The 24563-nt window shown below is 37.1% G+C and overlaps 1 protein-coding gene across 3 annotated transcripts in view; it reads left to right on the top strand.

The window, feature by feature from the left end:
* The window catches only part of itga3b (integrin, alpha 3b), a 60898-nt gene that overhangs the window by 1526 nt on the left and 34809 nt on the right, over positions 1-24563 (top strand). For 2 of the 3 annotated variants that reach the window (XM_067369700.1, XM_067369699.1), the window contains exon 2: positions 21861-21997. In XM_067369700.1, coding sequence (XP_067225801.1) covers positions 21861-21997 — 137 coding nt within the window. Of the gene's footprint in view, positions 1-10702; positions 10802-21860; positions 21998-24563 lie in introns of all 3 variants that reach the window. The other variant, XM_067369701.1, reaches the window with a different exon arrangement.

The following is a 24563-nucleotide window of genomic DNA, read 5'->3' as shown; positions in this document are numbered from 1 at the left end:
CGTGCAAACTCTTTTTGTGGAGTATATCAGTTTACAATTTCTACAATGTTCTAGTTACTCTGCTAAAGGTCATTTGAATCCAAATCCGGTGAAATAGGACGGGTGTTAACGCACCAGCAGACGCCAAGAACAGTCAAAACAATAGGACTGTGTAGCTGGAGAAGGCAGGACAGTAGAGTACTGCGACTTTGAGATCATTGCATTATTATTTTCCTTGTTATGAGAAATGCCTGCAGATTTTTAGACTACTTTTACCATTGCTGCTGGCTATGCCAAAGAAAAATTCACCTCAAGACATGGATTTAAAGCTAACTGTGGGCTGTGCTTTCACAAAGACAGGAAACAGTCTTTCAGATATAAACATTACATAATCTACTTTCTTTAGGCTTTTACAGTTGTTATAATAAGATATTGTGTGCTGTCAGAAGTGTTTTCTTGCTTCAAAGTAGCTATCTTCAAAGATATCTACAGGTTTTGTTCGGCAGAGCTCTGTCATTCCCTCATATCCTGTGCCGGTAAAACCTGTTGCCTGCAGAGACTGTTTATGCTCCTGATAAACCTATTACCCTCTCTGTGGTCACTTTCAAAAGGAAAACTCTCAGCAATGGCTTGCTGCTATATATCAAAGCATGTTGTACCAGAATTAGTGACACAAATACGGGTCAGCACCTCGCTTTAGTGAGAAAATGTATGTAATTGTCGCTGATGTATTTTTTGAAGCTGTCAGTTATGCCTCTGTTGTGGGATCATAGGGAGTTCCCCCAAATAGCTCTTTCCTTATTTGCGATTTCCTGCTAATTAAGAGCCTATCGTCTAGTTTCATCTATACAAGCCCTGAAGGAATCACTTCTAAGAACCAGGGAATCTCCTTTTACCAATGCTTTGAAAGTAATCACCTAAATCACTTCTCTTTTTTGACCTTTATGTTTCATCAAGCTGTTATAAATTCACCACTTAATGCAGTGTTATTGTTGAAGGACTGGATCGATGCACTGTGCAGTCTGGGGATTGTGATATTGTCCAGGCTCTGAAACATGAGAGGGGGCCACATGGTCACAGTGAGTGCGTCCATCACTCAGGCGTGTGCTACACTGGTACAGAAATGGCATTTTGGATCTTTTAAGAAGGCTAGACGGACAGATGCACGGTTAAAGAAGACCCAGCTGTGTTCACTTTAACTATCTGCCAGCCACTTAAATAGACCCTATAAGATACTTTACATGCTATAAAACCGACAGAACGGCGGCTCGTGAAAGGCCAGCTAATAAAGTCAGTGCAGTGGTTGATGGTTAAATTGATGGCCCAAATGTAATTTTTATATATATATGTATATATATATATATATATATATATATATATATATATATATATATATATATATATGCAGGCCTCTATATATATACATTATACACTCTATACACTATATACATTATACACTATGGGTTAAAAACAACCCAAGTTGGGTTGAAAATGGACAAACCCAGCGGTTGGGTTAAATGTTTGCCCAACCTGCTGAGTAGTTTTATTGAACTCAACTATTGTTTAAAATTTACTGTATTGCTTGCTTAAAATGAACCCAAAGTATGTTGTAAATTAACATTTATTAATATATTTAATGAATAATAATTAAACATTGAACATTTATTCAATTGTACGAAAGAGGATTAGGGCCAAGCAATAATAAAAAATAAAACCATCTTGAGATTAAAGTTGTTAAATTTCGAGAAAAAAGTCGAGATAAAATGTTGACAATAAACTCATAATTTAATGAGTTTATTCTTAACATTTTATCTCGACTTTTTTCTCGAAATTTAAGGAGTTTTTTCTCGTAATTTAACAAGTTTATTCTCGTAATTTAACAACTTTTTTCTCGTAATTTAACAAGTTTATTCTCAACATTTTATCTCAATTTTCTTTCTGGAAATTTAACAACTTTAATCTCGAGATGGTTTTATTTTTTTTTATTATTGCTTGGCCCTAATCCTCTTTCGTACAATTGCTTATTAATAAATGTTCACCATTTAATTATTATTGTTGCCTCTAGTAATTATGTGTGTGATTTTTAATTTCCAACCTATTTTGGGTTCATTTTAAGCCAGCCATATAGTAATTTTTAAACAATAGTTGGGTTAAATAAAACTTTTAATCCAACTGCTACTGTAGGTTAAAACAACCCAATCCTTGGGTTTGTCCATTTTCAGTCCAGCATTTTTGAAGAAGTTCTTTAAAATTATTGAATTTAAAATTAAAGTAAAAAATTCTGACTTTATGTATATGTCATTATATTAAAAAATGGATGAAGAAAGGATAATATTGGTAACACTTTACAATAAGGTTCCATTACGTTGGTTAATGCATTAACTAACATTAACAATGAGCAATACATTTGTTACATTGTTTATTAATCGTTGTTAACGTTAGCTCATGTTAGCTCAGGTCCATTGAATAAAATTAACAGATACAACTTTTGATTTCAATGTATTAGTGAATGTAGAAATGAACATCAATTAAAATTAATAAATGCTTTATTATACATATTTTTCATTGTAAGTTGATGTAAACTAAGCTCATTTGTAAAATACCATGGTGCAATCTGTTTTTAATTACTTGTAAAAAAATTGATTTAAATGTGTATATATACATTTTTAAAATAAAAATATTTTTTATATTTTTTGGTTTATTTTAGTTTTTTTTTTTTCCATTGGATGAATGATTGGATGATTTTCATTATGCTTTAGTGAAGAACATGAGATTAATTTTTAGGATTATGGTACTGACAATTTGGGATAAAATATGCTATACAATATAAAATACTGTTGTAATTTAAAAAAAAAAAATGCATGAGGGCATTGATACATCTTATGAAAGACATCTAATCAAATCTCTCATTACTGTAGGCTACGTTTGTCTAAGCAGGACACTTCCCAGACCCCTCTCTTCTCTCAGCATATCCCTGGGAGATGGAATGTGCTGGCTCAAACTGAAGCTTTTCAAATGAAAAGAGACAAATACATTTCTCTGATATTCTAAATTTTACAACCAAAAACCAAATGTCTGCACTCTCTCACCACAGAGACAGGAATTAGATCTGGTTTTAGTGGAGCATGAGGAGTGTGAAGATTTAAATAATGCAGGAGTGGGGTGTGATCACCTACTTACAACATGCATTAACACTGCTTTTACAGCTTTTAGTGTGAAATGGAGACATATATGCTAGGAAGAGGCAAGGTAGGTGAAGAATTTGCCTTTTAGGGATTTTTAGGGAGTAACATGGTAACAAAGGCAGCATATCTCATTTACTTAACTTTAACTTGAAGTACTAAAATAAACTAAAACAAATACAAAATGAATAAAATCTTAATGTAAAATATTTTAAAAAATAAAACAAAAACCTGCAACAAATTACTTAACTTTAACTAAAATTAAAGTGAAAACATTGAAAAATAAAAACTAATTCAAAATATTAACTATAATAGCATATCAATGATACTATAATGACACTAGTCCCACTTATAGAGAACCATCCTCATACCATAAATGTGACAATATATAAGGAAATTGGTCCAAACAAAGAAGAACATAAATGAGCATTTGCTTTTTATAAACTGATTTTATCTTGGTTTTATTAGGGGATGGTCTCTATCTCCTCAGGAATGAATCAAATCATTATTCACGATCATTCATGCCTCCGCGCATATGGCCTTTCAAACAAAAACTTACAAAATTTAAATCATTATGTTGTGAATTATTGACATTTTGAAATAGGGAGGATTTTCACATTATTTTGTAACAAAAACTCTAGTCTACAGAAGTCTATGTTTAGTATGTGTCTTATTTCAGTGACTTACATTTTTTTTTTTTTTCAACAACCATGCGTAAACATTATTTTCTTAAAATGTACATACATGTTGCTCACATGTTATTGTAGCCTGCTTTGTGCTGAATACCGTGTAATCTGACTTTAGCCATCGATATGTTTATAAGCAACTGAAAACATCTCAAATGTCAGGGCAACTTCTCCAGGGCCCAAAACCCCCTCAGACCCCAGAGGGTTAGCTATGGATTGGATCATCAAATGTTGGAGAAGCAATTCATTATATTTTCATTAAAGATACCACAGACAAACATTTCTGTGCACCAATGAATCATGTAGAGTAAGTCCAGGAACATTTTTTTAAGAAAGTAAAAGGAGTCATTTTTTAATTTCAGGTCTGCTAGAGTAAACTTTTCATATCCCCACTTGATCCCTTTTCAGAGATGGCAGCCTTTCAGAGCACAAAACCAATATATACCCCTCTTACGACCTCTTTAGCACAGCTCATTCAGCATGGAGTGCCCAGTGGTTCTTTATGTTCTCTTCCTGTGCAGAAGCTAGTGGTGTTGTGTTCGGCTCTTTGATTGGTTCTTCCAGTCTTGTGACCCTGTGGAATGCTGAGAATTCCTCATCCTACCCTGCTCAAGTGGACCTGCCAGGTTGCAGGTTGGGACAGGTCCGAGAGCTTGGGAACCTCTGAAACAGAGGAGGATTACTGCGCTATTAGAGGCCTGCAAACCAGACAGGCAGACATGCACAGTCATTTGGGCCTCAAAATGAGAGTTTATTAAATGCTGTGCTTTTGTTTTTTGATGGAGAGTAAGAACAGATCAATGGGTCTGATTCCTCTGTGTCACACATTTAATTAAATGAAGGAAAAAGTGTTGCTGAGCCAGGCCTCAAATGTCTGCAAACTATGGCTCAAGGCATTGTTCTTTCATTCGATGGGCATGATCTTCTCTTAAAATCTGTTATTGAGAGTTTAAACTCTTTGGTAACTTTAAACATTCAACTCCCTCAAACATCACTCTTGCTACATAAATAATTCAAATAGTCTTTTCCTGGTATTTCATTCTCAGCTCCCACAATCCTCACTGGCATACCTCCCTCATTCTGATTGTTTATGTAAAATTAATGAGCTCTAGAGCAAATGTTTGCATGGACTCTCACATTCCCAGGATTATACTTTTGTGTCAATATACTTAAATGAGGAAAATGCGTATGGAAGACTTTGTTTATGATTGAATATACAGAGAACGAGCTGTTCATGGTGCTTCAGTGCTTGGCATGAATACGTGAGATTTGGCAACCCTCCAGCATTCTCATTTTTCATCCCGGCCGCTACACTGTTTGATTCAGGTGTGGGTCTTTCAAAGCCCCAGCTGTGTGCAATGATGATACCCTGTAGGATTTTGCACTGATTTGTTGACTGATAAGCCTGGCTCTCCATTGATATGTAGGATTTGTATGCATGCAGCGATGATGACATTCATCATTTAGACATTAGAGAGATATCACCAGAATTAGAACTTAGTTTTTTGACAATTCTGTTTTTAAAAGCAATTAATAGCCTTCAGGAACAAATTTCAAAGCAACAGTTGTGCGAAAAGGATCACTTGTTCACCCTCAGGTCATTCCAAACCAGTGTGGCATTTTTTTCTTCTGTGGAAAACTTATTTGATGAATATCCTGTCCTAACTTTGCGTAGGCTGTAATGAAAGTGAATGGGGGAATGTGTGCTGTGAAGACAAGGAGTTGTCATTTTTGGGTGAACTATTCTTTTAAAGTATTAGTTCAATTCAGAATTAAAATTTCCTGATAATTTACTCACCCCCAATTCATCCAAGATGTTTATATCTTTCTTTCTTCAGTCGAAAAGAAATTAAGGTTTTTGAGGAAAACATTCCAGGATTTTTCTCCATTATAGGGGACTTCACCGGTTACCAATGGGTTGAAGGTCCAAATTGCAGTTTCAGTGCAGCTTTAAAGGGATCTACACGATCCCAGCTGAGGGATTAAGGGTCTTGTCTAGAGAAACCATCGGTCATCAGTGCTTCCCACAGGTTTGAAATATACTTGTGGTGGTAGCCGGGTGAAAAATCCTCCTATTACCCACGGCACAAAAATGGTCATCAAACATTATTTTTATTTATTTAATTTTAATTACATAGCATACTATTACTTTTAATTACATACTAATATTATGCATTATTATGCATTGTAAATTATGAATAATTACAGCATTTAAATGGTTCACCTTTTCCCATGTTCTCCTTGCTGTCATATAGTGTCTCTCTCAGTGAATGGGACACATATTTTACTAGTAAAATTTATATAATGAATAATTTGTCAAATAATGTTCTTAGACTTTTCTTCCTGTGGGGGAGACTGCAATAATTTAATATGAAATAAATGGAAATCAAATTAAATACAATTTATTGTGTAACCAAAATACCAATAATGCCCAAAAGAAAAAAACTTAGCGTGTGACTTTTAATTATAAACAAGCCCGAAATACTCCGGGACTCTTATTTTGAAATGTCTGTACTATTGCAGGCTGATCCTTCAGATTCTTACAACCGTATAAAAGGTTTTATATAAAGGCCATAAAGTAGACATTGTAATAATTCATTAACTTGAGTTCATTAGCAATCGCTTGGCATAAATCTGCGCTTTTCATTGATTGAGAATCACTTTGAAGCAGTCTGAAGCACTGTTGCGCGAGCTTGTTGAACGCACAACAGCGCCCCCTTGTGACTTTGCAACGTGCAGAACCTGTGGGAATGTTAGTGGGAGTAAACAGTTCTGACGCACACATAACGAGCAGGTACGGAACGACTAGTTAATCGATCGCGGATGGTTTCATTATCTTGGGCGGATATAAAAGTATAAAAGGATAAAAATAAAAGCAAAAATGTGTCTCCAATATACTTGGGCGGCCGTTATTATACCTGGGCGGCCCGCCCAAGTAAAGTCTATGTGTGGGAAGCACTGGGTCATTTTCAAAAAAAAAAAAAAGAAAGAAAAATGTATATACTTTTTTAACCACAAATGCTCATCTCTGCTCTGCGATGCACCACTCATTACGTAATTACGTCACCTGGAACGTGACGTAGGCGGAAGTACTGCAGTAGGTCTCATTTTCTCCTCCAACTTCAAAATCGCCTGACATTGTTGTTTAACCTCTTTTTGTCGAGGCCGTTTGACTTAGTCTTTGCATGTTCACTTTGTAGACACTGGATCAGCACTTCTGCCTACGTCACGTGTGACCTTTCCAGCGTTTTTAGTCGTTTTTGCAGATCTGTGTGAATGGGGATCATTTTGACAATGGTGAAAAATGCAAAGAAAAATCTTTTTTATTATTAGTAAATCATTGTCAAGTAAACTTGCCCTAAGAAAGTGTATTATAAATAATGACTAGGTTTCATTTTCTTAAGAAAATGTGAGTTGTGCTTGTCCATTTAGAATTGCTTTGCTGTGGATGGTTGCTAGGGTTTTGTAGTCGTAATTGTTCTAACTGTTGTGGGACAGTTGAGTCTGTTTTACACATTATCTCAAGCTGAGCTGTAAATATCTGGCCATCAAAAGACCCCAACTGAGAAGAGAATGAGGTCCTCGCCATTCTCATCAGGGAACTGGCTTTAATTTCTCATCCTGAGCAGATTATATCAGATGAGAAGGAGTGAAGGTGTGTCACGGATAAGTGAAAATGGTCACTTAGGGAGCTGGATACGTCTGGTTGTTCGCTCATCATTACTCAGTGCTCTCAGGAAACGTGATACAAAGGACCCGCACCTTTCAACACATACAGGAGGAAACAAATTACATGACCCCAGAGACCAGACACTGTTCACAGAACAAATGCGTCATGAACCATCAGGGTATTTTGTTCCGCATTTGAGATTCGAATGAAATGATTTAGGGACTATAATGGTTTATTAAGATGTTAGCGGCCATGTATTGTCCATAAAACATGTTGCTTTTCAGTAGCACTGTATTGGTGTTCTTTAAACATTCTGGTTTGGATTTGTACATGTCTTAATCTCTAATTCTAAAGTTGCAGTCATATTTTGCTGACAAAAGTTCATTCTCAAATATGTAAACAGTCTTATTTCATGATACATTTATTTGAGAAGTAAATGTATGACTTATTTTTTAAGATATTAAGTCTTCTTGTTTTATGAAAAATTAGTGAGTTTATGTTTAAAAGTATAACAAATATCTGCCAGTGGGGTCAGAAAAGGAAACAAGATTATTTTTCAGACATTTGTTCTTGTTTTAAGCATAAACTTACTTAAATTTTGATTTTTTTTTTTTTTTTTTTTTTTTTTCAGTAAAGAGGACTTAATATTCTCAGTAATTTTGCTTCTTTAGTAAATGTATCCTATCCCGTAGATTCCTATTTAAATGACTGGATTTCACCTACCAAAACTCACTGAACAGTGGTAAATGTGTCTGCAGTTTAAGCATTAAACATTTTCAATTCATTTTAATTGATCCATTTAACATACTCAGTGCAAACTTTGATCTGTAGATAAAGTATGCATGAAATCTACAGTTATAATTAAGTAAATATTGAGTTAGATTTATCAAATTTTCAGAATACAATATGTAACCAACAGGCATGTCATAGCACCATTTGCATACTGAATCACGATTGGCCTTTTTTCTTAGTCATTTGCATACTGAATTATGATTTAAAACTTTATGTGTATTCTTTTGCTGTATTGTAAACACTGCTGTTTCCTTCAGGACATGCAAATCTAGTATGTTGATCCTTCTAGAGTGTCGTTTGCAAATCAGAGTAAAGACAACTGCGTAATCTGCAATTAGTTGTGTAGAGCGCCCACCAACATGGCAGAAGATAAAACATTGTCTTTAAGTGTGTGTAGGGTCTTCAATTGGCTTATTCAGCATATTCATCCGAGCACTCCCACCTTTACCAATAAGAAAGCAATGGTGCATCCAACATAAATTAGCTAAACAACAGTCAGCAGCTTTCAGAGAGTCAGATATAGGTCTCCTACAGTGGAAGTGAGAGGTGCTGGATGTGCTTTTCTGGGGCCCCTCAGCATGAGCTTCTGATTTGTATGGATTAGAGAACTTCAGCTGAAGATGTTCAGGCCACCATGAAATCTGTTTTGCTCAGGTCACTGTGGTCAAGTCACAGTCAGACTTCTGACTATTGACATAAAAGTCTGGTCCACACTGAAGCTTATTCTGGCCAGAAAATACTTTTGAAGCAGTAGAAAATAGTTGACAACACAAATAATCTGACTACTGACTATTTATACTGCACAATGTGTGCCTCTCTTGATTACTTATGCATAATTTGCCCACTGGTATTTATCCTGAATTTTTATTTTTTTTTTTCATTTGACATTTCCATTATCTTGTATTGGTAACAAGCCTACATGAGCTTATATGCTTAGGGTTCCAGATGTCAAAAATCCCCAAATCAGAACTTTTTTCTTTTTTCAGAACATTTTTTTCTTAAATTGATAAATGTTTAATGAGTGATGAATGAGTGTTTTACTTAATCTTCCCAACCTGGTAATCATGCACTCTCCCTGTGCTAAAAAACACTTATAATCTGAAAACTAAGACAAAAATGTATGCTGAAGTTTAGCAATCTCAGTTGTGATATTCTGCTCAGAAGAATGGGTAATACAGCCAGTCTAGGGCTTTTCACACTGCGTTTAACCCCGGGTTATTGTTCTTCTAAACCCCCTTTGAACCTCAGGTACTGAAACGTTTCAAACTTGTAATTTAGAAGCAAGGTTAGCACTGCTTTTTACCCTTGCCCTGGAGCTTTTACGGTTAAACCAAATGTGCCAGACGTGTGCCGTGTGAAATGAAGCAGTATTAGAATGTTGTGACTAGATTCTTACCCGAAACCCACAACCAATCTTGTGCCTTATATTCACGTGCTTTGAACAGTCATGGCATGTTGTATAGCCTATAAACAGTCATTTCATAATTTCATTCTTAAAGTCTGCATGAACTGGAAGTTGCAAATGACTTTTCTCCAGTGTTGTGACGTATTTCCAAGTGAAATGGAATATTGAATAGAGGGCAGAGTTTTCCTTTAGCCCTCCTCCTCTCCATCTCTCGTACTCCTCCTCATAGCAGACGAACGGTTGCAGAGGAGTGGTTTACGCATTTTCAACCCAAGCCGTCAAACTGACGTTATCAGAGAAGGATTGCCATTTCAGATTGGAAGTAACTTTTCAGGTTTTGATTAAAGATTACCGCGGCAAACAATTTTTTTCTGTTTTAACTTGCACTGATTAATTGTTTACCACAAGACAGTAATATGCACTAACAAAGTAAATAAGGTCAATTTTAGAGTCAAAAAAGTCCTTTCAGAAAATAACTTAAAGTACATTCAGCAACGTGTAACATGACAAACTGCACCGCTAAAACCTTTGTTAGCAGGTCACATCCGTTGTTCATCCAACACATTGACATCACAAATGTGCCAATAAGGATGTTAACCTAGGGTTTAGGAATGTACCGTGTGAAACAGCAGCATTTCTGTCAGGACCACTATTGTCAAATATGATTGATAATGCATAGAGTTTGTATTGGCGGTATGGTTCTGTTCTGGACAAGAACTCCCTGCGCATCCATGCGGCCTAGCATGGATAAGAGCAGGGAAAGCAGCAATAACCCCCTAGGATAAACAGAACAGAACCAATATATGCAGATATAATTAATTTCAATAATTTAACATGAACACATATTTCAAGAATAGTTTGATTCAGGGGAATCATAAGGCCAATCCTGACTGAAGACAGGAGGAGCTGGGGATGGAGGAGGGTAATTAGCTCCTGAGAAATGCAATAGCTGCTGATAATACTGAAGAGCTTATCTTTTGCCACCTAGTTCGGCTGAAGGGGTGTGTTCCAGCAGGAAAGTGGCATCAATGCATACCCTCTATTTGCATCAGGCTCTGCGTCGCTAACCTGTGCGATCACACTACAAGTAGGTAAACTTGTCTATATCAGTGAGCGCCTGGTTGCCAATGCTGATTGGCACCCACTCATGCGCATCACTTGGGTCTTTTCAAAGTTGATCTGCAGAATGATCATAAGTGCCAGTCTTTCTAACCTGGTAGTAAGTTGCTGTAGCTTCTCCCGCAACTCTGCTAGTAGTGCAACATCATCTGTAAAGTCCAGATCAGCCAGCCTTGGTCTGTCCATGAAATGCCGCAGTCATTTTTCACTTGCTGTCTTCCATATGACATAGTCTATGTCGAGCAGGAACTGCAGGAGTGATGAATTTCACTGTTGCCTGACAGCTGTCAAAAGAACCAAAAGAACTAAGCTGTTTCCATGTCAGTTTACACACAACACCTTGAGTTTTGAATACATAGACAAAGTGAAAGTGACATGTGAAGGCCAAGTATTTTAACCCATACTCGGAATCTGTCCTCTGTGTTTTTCCCATCCAAGTTAGTGCACACCCATTAGGAGTAGTAAGTAGTAAAGACATTTTTCATAGCCATTTAATCACTTTTGCACATGGGGAGTGATTGGGAGTTAGGTGCCTTTCTCAAGGGCACATTAGTCCTTTCCTGTCAGTATTGAGAATCGAACCTACAACCTTCGGGTTACTAGTCTGACTCTCTAACCATTACGCCATGATTGCCCTGAAACTGTTGTGGAATGCCGTACACTAGACAGATTTGCAAGTGAAATGCTGTCGAATGCTTTCTCGAAAGTCAATGAAATTGACCACGAGAGGATGTTGAAATTCAGCACACGGTTCAGAATATGGAATACCCAGGATTAATTGTTAACCCTAGGTAAATTATAAGCAGTGTGAAAGGCTTAGAATGACCCAAGGTTAACTATTTAACTAGTGTGAAAAGCCCTTCTGTATTCCTTGCTGTGACCAAAGGTGTGATAAACTTCAAGTGAAATCAGGTCTCCTTGATTAATTTGTGAATTATTAATTGAGAAAATATGGCAATTATTACAGAATTCTAAAAGGATATCGAGGACCGTTGATAATCATTGTGAGACATCAATTTATATAATGTTATAATATTTGAACAGTGTTTATACTATATATATTTTAGCTATTTTTTTTTTTTTTTTTTTTCAAATCTGTTTGTGGTGGGGGATTCTCTTCTGGACGTTAATTTGTCTATTGGAGGTGTTTTCATCTCTTCTCTTTATGGTTGCTGATGGCGTTTTTGATGACAGATGTCTTTTCCTCTGTGTCTCTTCTACTAATGGTGGCTGGTGCCACTCTGACAGGATGTTTGCCTGCTGGAAAAACCACTGACAGATATGTATAGACACACAACTGAGAGACACAACAACAGCAGCTCTCAAGTGATAAAGGATGTTGCTAGTGTCTAGTCAACATTGGACTTGAAGAATAATTTCTAAAATCTTACTGCCTATCTGGTGTTGTGGAAAAATTATATATTCCTTTAGTGGTGAGAAAGTAATGACACTCAGGAAATGCCTTAGTTAATTTTATCCTTGCAAGAAGTTTGTTCAATGCAGATACAAAGGTTATCTGCAGAGAAGGACACCCTAACCTAGTGCGGTCTGTCTTATATATCCCCTTATTGTTCCTTGTTACCCCAAACCAATCATAAACTATGTTACCAAATAAGGATCAGATGAATTTAAATAAAAACAGGGGCCTAAAGCTTAGCAGATGCCCTCTTGCACTTCAATCTCTCTAGACAAACATATTTGCATTTTGCCTAACTTCCTTTGTTAGTTTCAGAAGTGTCTCTTAAAAAAGAACGGCTCAACAGAAAATGAATATCAGTACATCATATTATAAATCAAGAGATTAAATTATAAACAATAAAAAAATCCCAATACACTGGTCATCAATTATCTACTGTCCTTTTGTAAGTGAATATTCAGTTAAAATGCTGTAATAATGATCTCATTGCTTATGTCAAAAGAAATTCACCTTTTCTGAAAGTTGAAAATAGTTTGGAGAAAGGTTTGAAGACTGGAGGTTACATTTTTAGTTAAACCTTTTCCTTTTACCTTTCCTCATGGTTGCTTATGTGATTGTGAGTGATTGCTAAGGTGTTAATGCTGCCTTCACATTCTATGGTAAATCTCCTACTTCCCACATCTGAAGTCGTGATTACAAGTTTGTCGCATTCGAGTTCTTTGTTGTTGGAAGGAACAGGAATCAGGAAACCAGGTTTATTCTTGCCTATTTATTGGGAAAATCGTATTAAAGTCAAAATGATATTTACCGTCCCATTCATTGACAACTTGCAAAGTATTTTACTTTTTTTTTATGAATTCATGAACAGTTATATGGCAGTAATGTTGATAGATGCTCCATAGTCAGGTTGTGCCTCTGCTGCACAGAGTAGTAATCATGCCATTTACAAAAAGCTAAATAGATTAAGGACTTTGTTCCCGGCTTGTATTGTCAAATTCAATATGCCATCTGAGTGGTTGTATTACCCTGTTTACGGTATTTGTGCAGAAATGATTATCTGGTCAGCAAGGAACTTCACTGAATAATCCAATCACCAATAATCTAATTCATTGATCAATCTATTTATAGAAGAGAATCAACATCTGAGCAGAGAACGAGTCCTGGCCTGACTGTGTTTTCGGCTATTTTAGGCTTGTCTGACTCTTGTGCCTGTAGTTTTGTCTTCTGTCAGAACTGTGTCTGCCCTTCAGGCTAATTCATAAAATAAGAGCAAATTCAAAGTGTAGGTTGATATAAATAGGAAGTACAACAAATACTTCTATGATGATACTGTAAGTGTAAATATGCAAAATAATGCAAAAACATAAAAACTTAGGGCCTACACATTACAGTTTAAATAACATGATCATGTTCTGTCAAAAGCTTGTGAATTACCTGATCCATCTCGATCAGACATCTACACTCTATTCTAGACAGGTTTAGTTAACATAACAGCAGGTGAATCAGTGATCTTGAGACATGCAGGTTGTTTGGGTTTGCCTTATCACAGCGCTGCAGATTAAATGTGAGTGGACTGACTGGATGAGACACCAGCTTTGCATAACAATTCAATGCATCTTTCATCCTGCCAGCCACCATTGTCCTGATAAACAAGTAGTTGTGCTCCAAACTCATGCCATTAGATGAGTCATAAATTGCTATGTTGGAGCAGTTTCAAACAATATGTCAGAATATCTGCTCTGATGGATCAGTAAGGATCGGTAAATATGTCACTTTATCACAGGGCTCAGTCATTACACTCCCAGCCTAGTGTTGCCACGATGCTGGAATTTCTAACTTCAATACAGTACCTTAATGAGTAGTGAAACTGTTTTAAATGTTAGTTTCAATGTGTATAGTGAAAAAAGATATTTTTGACAACCCTTCAACCTACTATTACTTTAACTAGTTGCTACTAAAAATAAACCACTTAACATTATCCAAAATAGTGAACAGCTTTACATTGGACCTGTAAGTCACACTAAGCTAAAATGCACCACATTAGGCCAGTGTTGCCTGTTCTTAATGTCAGTCTCACAGTTCACTAAACACCCCTGCTCTCAGATTAGCATAGCATGCCCTAATTCCTCTCAGCATTACTGGGACAAACTGAGGTCATGTTTTATGTTTCATTTTTCCACAGACTGCTTTGCTTGATGGCAAAAGTTGCACTATTCCTTTAAAGGAATCTGTGGTCACTTACTCACCCTCATGTTGTTAGAAACCGGTATGACTTTCTTTGTTCTGCGGATTTAAATATAATTTATTTATTTTTTATTTATTTTTGGTTCATACAATGAAACTTAGTGGAGTTCCGTTTTGTTTGGACTTCAGCATTCTACAAATTATATGCCATGAGTAAATGATAACAGAATTTTAGGTGAACCAACCCTTCATGTGCTATCGAAAATGTCCTACTTCCCACTTCTAAAGTCATAATTACGAGTCTAAGGGCTTTGTTGTCAGAAAGAATTGTAATTATGGAGGACACCAGGTTCATTCTTGCCTATTTTATGGGGAAATCATATTAAAGGATTGGGACACTTTCAAATAAAATTTTCCTGATAATTTGATCACCCCCATGTCATCCAAGATGTTCATGTCTTTCTTTCTTCAGTTGAAAAGAAATGAAGGTTTTTGATGAAAACATTCCAGGATTATTCTCCTTATAATGGACTTCATTGGACTCCTAATGGTTGATGGTCAAAATTACAGTTTCAGTGCAGCTTCAAAGGGCTTTAAACGATACCAGATGAAGAATACGGGTCTTAGCTAGCGAAACGATTGGTCATTTTCGGAAAAAATACAACTGTATATATTTTATAAACACAAATGATCGCCTTGCACGTGCTTCCGCTTTCCGTATTCTTCAAAAAGCAGTGCCCTCAATCTGTAAATAATACTGGTTTTCAAATAGGAAATAATTCTTAGTGAGAACCATTTCAGCCATTTCAATGATAAATTTATATGGAAGGGCATCGTCTTCCACACGTAAATCAAGAAAATGTTTAAGGGCCAATAGGCCTTCATGATGTGAAATATTGGTATGAGGGTTAATCAGATCAATGTCATTTTTGGTCAGTCTAATCTAAAGGCCTTTGTGACGTTAAATTGCGAAGATCTAGAGTTTTCACCAAAGGGCGTGTCCGTGGCGGCCTGGCAAAGTTCGATGTTTCGCCATGAAAGAGGAAGTTGTTGTAACTCAGACAAACAATGTCCGATCTGCCCCAAACTTCACATGTTTTATTAGAGTCCTGACCTGAAGACATCTTCATGACAGTATTCAGTTACAGTCATAGCGCCACCTGCAGGCAACATGAAATGACATGTTTTACACTGTGATTAACTCCTCAAAATCCGCTGGCAATTTTTCATCATCGATGTCTTGACTTCATGCTAACCGAGTTTGGTGGTGATTGGAATAATCTCCTAGGAGGAGTATATAAAATTCCAGAGCATGCGTTTTTCAAACAACCCATAATAGCTGACTTCCTGCTGAGGTGACGTATAATATATATATTGAGAATGAGAATAATGCAGCATTCACACATGCATATATATATATATATATATATATATACATATATATATCTGATTCTCTAACCATTAGACCACAACTGCCCCAAATTAAGTGTTCTCTCTAGTGTTCTCATGAGAATAATGCAGCATTCACACATGCATATATATATATATATATTTGGGGCAGTTGTGGTCTAATGGTTAGAGAATCAGACTTCTTACCTAAAGGTTGTGGGTTCGAGTCTGAATAATGGCAGGAAATGACTGAGGTGCCCTTGAGAAAGGCACCCCCAATCGCCACAGCAAAATGTCTGCCCAATGAGTTTGTGTGTCCACGGTTTGCAGTGTACATATATATATATATATATATATATATATATATATACCCCAAGACTTGTGATAAGTGATTTTATACAGAAGGTGATGTCAATATAAGTGTATTTGACTTGAAGCAGCACTGTGCAGATGTGGTGTATGATATCAAAGTACTGCGTGAGTGATTAGAGAGCACCAGCACAACTTAAAGTCAAACACACCTAAAGGTTTCTGGATTTGCCATGTGACTTTGTGATCATGTGACTTTCAAAACCCAATATGTCTCCTTGATTTTGTATTTTAATCAGGCAGAAATGTTTTTGGACTTTTATCCCTTGTTGTTTTTCATAATTATCTAACAAAACATTTTTACAATTTAGAGTGTTACTGTATACCAATAGCTTTATGTGAATTATGCAACCCAGGCTCATTGCAAACTTGCCTATCGCAACAAATTCTGCAAAATATTTTGTTACTTTTCAAGTGTTATGTCTAGTGAGTTGTGCTAAAAGCATGTTTAGTTTTATTGGAAACAAATGAATGTGAATCTGGCCACATTTTAATAAGTTGGTTGTTGTACGGATGCAGAAGTTCAGAAATGAAATGTGAGGTAAGTGTAGCTAAAAGGCTAATGCTCTATCACGTTTGAAAATAATGTACCACCTACACAAAACCCTACACTGTTAACAAAAGCAAACATTTGCTGAAGCAGCCATGCCATTTTAGCTTGCTTCTACAAGTCTTTTAGCTCTTTATCGTGTCTTGTGTTTCACAAGTGCAATGATGTATCATTTGAGCTACCAGACAAGTTTACTACATCTGAAAAGCCATGCATATGGAGCTGGTTATGTGATGTAAATGTCAAAATGTACTAGATTACAAATCATGCAATATGGTAAAAATGTTTGTAACGAGGTCAGTAGATGTGGGAAGAAGGAGGCGGGAACCGGCGAACATTCAACAAAACTTTAATCTCAAAATAAACAAACAAAACGAAAGTAATGCCGGCAGACCCTCGCGGACGTCTGCCGGCCACACAAACATAATAAAACATCAAATAAAGTCCAGGCCTGGTCCTCTCTCGTCCTTCACTGTAGTCGCTCCTCCTTTTATGCTCCAGGAGCTCCTCCGTGAGGGACTCAAGGCCGGTGCGCCTCCCAGGTGAAGCTCATTAACACTCGCGCCACCGGCCTCGCGCCGTTCCCTCACGGCTCTCGCCCGCCCTGGTCGCCACATACCCCCATTGCCCCTCGCAGGCCAGGGGGTACCTCCGAGACTGCGCTCTACTCCCCCCCGGGGTCTGTCTCGGCAGCCGCAGCACCTGGGGGTAAGGACAGACGAGACGAGAGAAAGGAGATGGAAGCAAGGGGAGCGACAGGACGAGAGAGGGGAGAGAGGAAAAAGAAAGGGGAAAAAAAAAATTCTGGGTCCGGTTCCCAGACACACTGCCGCTCGGTCCTCAGCCTGCCGAGAGGATTTTCCTCGCGGTGCCACATGCGATGGCACTGGACGCTTGGTGGACGGCCCGATCCTCGACCGCCTCCTGGCAGCCGGCGATGGCTCCTCCGGCTGAAGGCAGCCGGCAGCTAGTCCCCCGTCCCCTGCTCCTCCCCTTCATGGCGGACGGCAGCAGGCTCCGGTCCACGGCGGACGGTGGCAACTCCTCCGCTCCCTCCTGGACGGCAGCCACCCCACCTCGTCCCAGGAGCACGGCATGCGGCTCTCCGTCCCACCTTTCTCTAGGCTCCAGCACCACCGCCTCGGGCAGCCTCTCGCGGTCTTCACTCCGCCGCTGCCCGAACTCCGCAGCACCGCGATCCCCCTCAGCAGCGAGGGCTCTCCGACAGCATGTCCCTCCTTCCTCCCGGGTTTCGGCACCAATGTAACATGGTTCGTAAATGTGGGAAGAAGGAGGCGGGAACCGGCGAACTTTCAACAAAACTTTAATCTCAAAATAAACAAAGAACAAAACGAAAGTAATGCCGGCAGACCCTCGCGGACGTCTGCCGGCCACACAAACATAATAAAACGTAATATAAAGTCCAGGCCTGGTCCTCTCTCGTCCTTCACGGTAGTCGCTCCTCCTTTTGTGCTCCCGGAGCTCCTCCGTGAGGGACTCAAGGCTCCCTCACGGCTCTCGCCCACCCTGGTCGCCACAATGTTATTGTGCAAAGAACCGTGCAAAAAACAAAACATTATTAGGGATGTAAGGGTTTGGTACATACCTCAGTATTGAATCGTGGTTCTGTACAGCAGGGTGTGAAAACTAAACATTTTCTTCTTTTTTTATTAACGTGGTTTACTGAACAAACTGTGTCTCTGTCTTTAATTTCATTCAATTATAATTAAAATGATAATATAATTAATATATAATATAATATCTAATTAAAATTGCTTGCACATTACTATAATATTAAAAGGTTACAATTAACAACAGAGACCAAACTATTAAATTCCGTGACATTGTTTACAAGCTGTTTTATTGACGTCTTTCCGTGGTTGAAACTAATTGAACGATTATGCATACGTTTCACTGTATCCTTAAACATACCTTCAGATGTTCATTCATGTTTATTCTATAACTAGTAGTAAAGAGGAAGGGATGATCTCGTTTACTCGCACTCTGTGCTGCCCCTTGAACTGAGGTGCATACAACGATCTGTTATGCCACATCAAAAAGTGTCAGATGGCATTTCTTGCTTGAATTTAGTGATAAAATGGACAGCATTTTAAAGAAGATGACACTTTCTTATCAAAAGTAACAAATCACAGAGTTGTTATTGTAGTTGTTAGGCTACAATGCATTACTGTGCATGCCCCCTTCAGGATTGGAGAGTGGATTGCCTGTAACTGACTGTATTTGTCAACTAACTGCACCGTACCGTGACAGTTCGGGACGAACACATGTACTGTTACACCCCTACTCTTTATTAATCGATAATCCCTGAAATCATAATTTGTATGAAAAAGAATAAAAGTTTTTGGTGTTTTACTGCCACTAATCTTCATTTTAGCTGGAGTCTGCAGTAAATTGTATGTTTAGGTGTGTTTTCGGGGTTTTGCAAAAACGTAAGTAGATCACGTTTTGGAAAAACGAGTCACCAGCAGAGCTTTTCTGCTGTTTTTCAGTTATTTTCTGTAAGTGTTCCTCCCTCTCCTCTGTGGTTTGCTCAGTATAAACACTAATGTAAGCAGCAGGGTATCGGTGCTAGCGTGAGACAGGTACTCTAAGTTTAGGGAGGAGAGTCATTCCTGTAAAAACCACTGACAAACATTAGGCATGACTGATTGCAGGTTTGGTTCAGCACTCTCACCTGTGAAAAATTCCTGTAATGCCATTTTTCTGTGGGGGTCTTGTCTGAACGTGAGCAAACTGCACTTCACAGCTTAAGCTTCCCATTATGGTGACCACAGTTATTATATCAGTGAAACTCAGAATGGAATATCTTCCACAGACATCCACTAGAAAGTCACCCTACACTCTTGCTTTCCTAAAATAAGGAAGGATCTCAGATAGTAGATACTGCACCTCAGTTTGTCTAAGAAAACCAGACACTCTACTCTACTATCAGTGAGTTTTACAACTCTACAAGTCCAAACTGTTCTTGCTGAGATTACTGCAGTGACACCTGGTGATAGATAGTGTCCCCAGGGCTCAGAAACAGATCCCCTGGCTCTCATGACATCATTCACACACTCTCAGAGCAGAAGCTGAATTCTTTTCTCCAAGGGCAAATATATTGCGGTTGGCAGCACAGAAGGAGATAGTTAACACTGAAACAAGGAAGGAAACTGTTTAAAAACACAAATTGGTTCTTATTAAAAAGCTTTATACATAAAGAAATGAAAAAGTAATTTAAAATCATGTTCAGCAAAATGAAGACGCCATTCTTTAATATTGTCAACTTAGCCCTACTATTTGTACATCTTACAGTTTTGCAATTTGTTTTTCTAAAGTATGTTTAAAAAACAATGGTTTTGCTAGTTTTTAATACTGAATTTTTGATCATGGTGATATATCAAAGCAATCTGCAAGATTTTTTTCTGTTGTAGTTCAAATACATGTTTTCACTGTTTACTATGTGCACTTACCACTTTCTTGCTACCTAGCAACATCATAAAAATCCCTTTTCTGCAAAGGCCAAACCAACGCATGACTCTAAAGCCATGTGAAAAAGCCTTTAGCAAACACTATTGAAGGGGACCTATTATGCCCCTTTTGAAAGATATAATATAAGTCTCTGGTGTCTCCAGAATGCATCTGTGAAGTTTCAGCTCAAAATACCCCACAGATCATTCATTACAGCTTGTCAAATTTGCCCCTATTTGGGAGTGAGCAAAAACACACTGGTTTTGTGTGTGTCCCTTTAAATGCAAATGAGTTGCTGTTCCCGTCCCCCTTTCCAGAAGAGGGCGGAGCTTTAACAGCTCACGCTTCAGTTGCTCAACAACAACAAAGCTGGAGAATCTCACGCAGCCAAAATGAGGATTGTCAGTAATGGTGTTCACACTGATGGAGCGACACAGGAAGAAGTTACAACTTTTAGAATGAAACTGGACGTTTCTGAATGGTTAGTGGATAAATGTATGTAGTTGATTCAACTCATCGACTAGCATGTGCCGTCATGTTAATCGGCATGGCATGGTAACTACAACAACTCTTCCTCTTCTCTGAAGCAGCCCAACATGGCCTCACCCCCTTTGTTGCGTGTTTCTGAGGGCAGTGTTTATGTACATTTTGGAGTTTGTGATGTCACCAACTTGGGAAGAAGCTTTTTGTAGTCTCTACCAGCTGTTTGTTGTAGTCCTTAAACAGAGAAATCTTCAAAAGAAAATATCTCCCTTTGCATTGAACTTTGAGCATCAAAACTTTGCAGATGTTGTTTATGTTCAAACAGCAACATTACACACTAACTTAAGTTTAAAAAGTGAAATCATAATCAAGGACCCCTTTAATAAATGTTACATTCAGCTTGCTAACATATTTGTGCCATTTGCTTTTTCGATACCTGTATAGGTCCAAAGCCAGTATAGTTTTGTTCTAGTATGTTTTTAGATCAAATGCCATGGTGGCAGGAGTTTGGTTACAGGATGTCTCTGCCACTTTATTGAGGAGAGGTGAGAAAATAAAAGAATAAACGGTCTTTTCTGCACCTTTCGTTTCAGGTCTGGGCTTGTTTGCCTTCTCTAATCCTCTTTTTCTCCATTGTTTTTCTAGGCCATTCACTTCAGAATTTATTCCCTACGGTCATGTATTTAGGTATATTTTTGGTTTGTGTGCTGGGCTTTATAAGTTGGGTTCCAAATCAGGAACTATACAAAATTCTGGTTAGAGTCGTGATGAAAAGAAAGTAGTGTTAGTTTTTTTTTCTTCCATACTGTTAAGTACCTCTGAGTGTAATGATTAATGAAAAAGATTTAATGTAGAGCGGGGACTTGGATCGGTGCGTGCATCAGTTGTTGATTGGATGTTAATATACGGGCTTGCAGGGGCAGAGTTTAACCACACTAAATGATTGGAGAAGACATCAGCACTGTTTGAACATTCATGACATTTAGATTTTTGTCAAAAAAAAGAAAGAAAGAAATATGCACTGATGAATTATTCACAGTAAGGTCTATAATATGCACTTAGAAAATAGATAGGTGGAATTTTAATTTCATGCTGACATTATATTCTTCACTAGTTGTATCAATCAATGTAAGTCTTTCATTCAGCGTTTCTGTTTTTCTGTAGGCTCTTAGTTGGGGCACCTCAAGAGAAGGCTCAGCCCCAACTCAGCAAATTCAACCTTAATGAAACTGGAGCTGTGTATTATTGTCCCATCACTATTGAACAGGATGACTGCAGGAGGATGGACCTCATCAGTGCACGTAGGTATTCATATGACTTATCATAAAACGCTATGACGCATTTAAAATGCTTAAAAATGAAAAAAAAAAAAAAAAAAAAAAAAAATATATATATATATATATATATATATATATATATATATATATATATATATATATATATATATATATGAAAATATATATATATATATATATATATATATATATATATATATGAAAATATATAAAACTGTTTTACAGTTTGGAGTCAGAAAGATTTTTTAAGTCTCTCCTGCTCACCAAAGCAGCTTTATTTGAGTAAAAACAGTAACATTGTGAAATACTATAATAACTCTTTTCGGTTTGAATATATTTTGGAATGTAGTTTATTCCTGTGATCAAAGCTGAATTTTCAGCATCATCACTGCAGTCTTCAATATCACATGATCCTTCAGAATGGATAATATGATGATTTGATACTCAAGAAACATTTTTTATTATTATTAATGTTGAAAACAGTTGAATACGAATCTCTTTGCAGATGCTTAATATTTTTGTGGAAAGCGTGATTCTTTTTTTCTGGATTCTTTGATTAATAGAAATAACAGCATGTTTGGAATATAAATCTTTTGTAATACTATAAATGTTTTTAGTGTCATGGTTATTTGAGCATTTAAATGTCCTTGCTGAATAAAATGATTAATTTCTTCAAAAAAAAAAAAAAATCTTACTGACCCCAAATAGTGTAGAAGATGGTTTACTTATGATGTCATTTTAGCTTTAGAAGCCAAATATCATTCACAGTGCTACTGTAACTCTGTAAAGGGTTAATGGCAAATATAAGGGATTCTGTACACAGATCATATAATGCATCTCACATCTACATATCACTCCAAAAATAATAATCTGGAGGGCTCAGACAGCCCTTACTATTTCCCAAAATCCCCTGCTCCTGTTTTGGACATAAGTGAATGTTAAAACAAGCCTCAACACAGCAACCATAAAATTCACCTGTCTGAGTGTTGTCTCACTCCATGTTATAGACCTTTGCCTGCGTTTCTAACCTGCTTTTCTCTCCTCTGTCAGGTCAACATGATTGGCTCATGTTTCAGGCAGGTATTTAGTTCAGAAATAAGATGATACCTTCAGCACATGAAGCACAGGAAGTTAGTGAGAGCTGAAAGTTAGCTGTTTGAGCAGAAGCAGAGCTAGTCTGACATACTTCTGTCTGTTTACAGCATTTTCGTAAAACTTAAAAATATGGAATTTTCTTAGCTTAGTACTTAGCTTTATTACTGTCTGTGTTGGATAAAGCATGTTAAAAAAAAATTAAAAATACCTTACCAACCTAGCACTAGCATTAACCACAGCACTAGCCACTTCTAATTTTGCTTCAAAAAAATGACTAAAGCACGCAGAGTCTGATATCTTTTGAATTCGTGGGTAATATTATGGCTTTTTACAAGACTAACATGTATCTTTTCATCACAAATGTTTCACAGCTTTCAAATTCCTAAATTCATCTGTGTTCATGCCCTGCAGCTAACAGTGAGGAATTCCCCTTGTGAAAAAGAAGTGCACTTAATTGTACTGAATCTGCACTTTAGTGTACTTCAAATCTTAAAAGTATATTTTTAAAAAACTGTACTTGCAGATAATATAATACTAATAAATTAAAAGGCCATTTAAGTACATACTCCTGACTTAATGGGTTAGTTCACCCAAAAATGAAAATTATCCCATAATTTACTCACCCTTAAGGCAGTATATGACTTTCTTCTTTCAGTCAAACATGATAGGAATTAAAAAATATTCTGACTCTTCCAAGCTTTATAATGGGAGTGAATGCTGCCATTTTTTAAGCCCATAAAAGTGCATCCATTCATCATGAAAGTAATCCATATGACTCCAGGGGGTTAACAAAGGCCTTCTGAAACTAAGCAAATCTCTTCACTTCAGAAGGTCTTTATTAACCCCCTGGAGCCATATGGATTACTTTTATGATGGATGAATGCGCTTTTTTGAGCTTCAAAATCTACTATTTTACTATTAAAATACTACACTCTAAAAAATGCTGGGTTAAAAACAACCCAAGTTAAGTTAAAAATGGACAAACCCAGCGATTGGGTTGTTTTGACCCAGCTGTTGGGTTGAATCTTTAACCCAACCTGCTGGGTAGTTTTTATTTAACTCAACTGATGTTTAAAAATCACTTTATTGATCACTTAAAATGAACCACAAATAGGTTGGAAAATAACATTTATTAATATGTTTATTTAATAATAATTAAATGATAAACATTTATTAAATTGCTTATTAATAAATGTTCATCTTTTGATTATTATTGTTGCCTCTAGTAATTATGTGTCTGATTTTTAATTTCCAACATATTTTGGGTTCATTTTAAGCCAGCCATATAGTCATTTTTAAAAAATAGTTGAGTTAAATAAAACTACCCAGCACATTGGGCAAACATTTAACCCAACCGCTGGGTCAAAACAATCCAATCAAGTTGGGTTATTTTTAATAAGAGTGTACTATGTTACTATTCGCTCCCATTATAAAACTTGGAAGAGGCAGAATTTTAAAAAATATATATAAGTCTGAT

The sequence above is a fragment of the Chanodichthys erythropterus genome, chromosome 19, assembly GCF_024489055.1.
Source record: "Chanodichthys erythropterus isolate Z2021 chromosome 19, ASM2448905v1, whole genome shotgun sequence".
Lineage (NCBI taxonomy): Eukaryota > Metazoa > Chordata > Actinopteri > Cypriniformes > Xenocyprididae > Chanodichthys > Chanodichthys erythropterus.
Note: the sequence above shows the minus strand (reverse complement) of the source record. Positions and strands in the feature narration are given on the sequence as shown.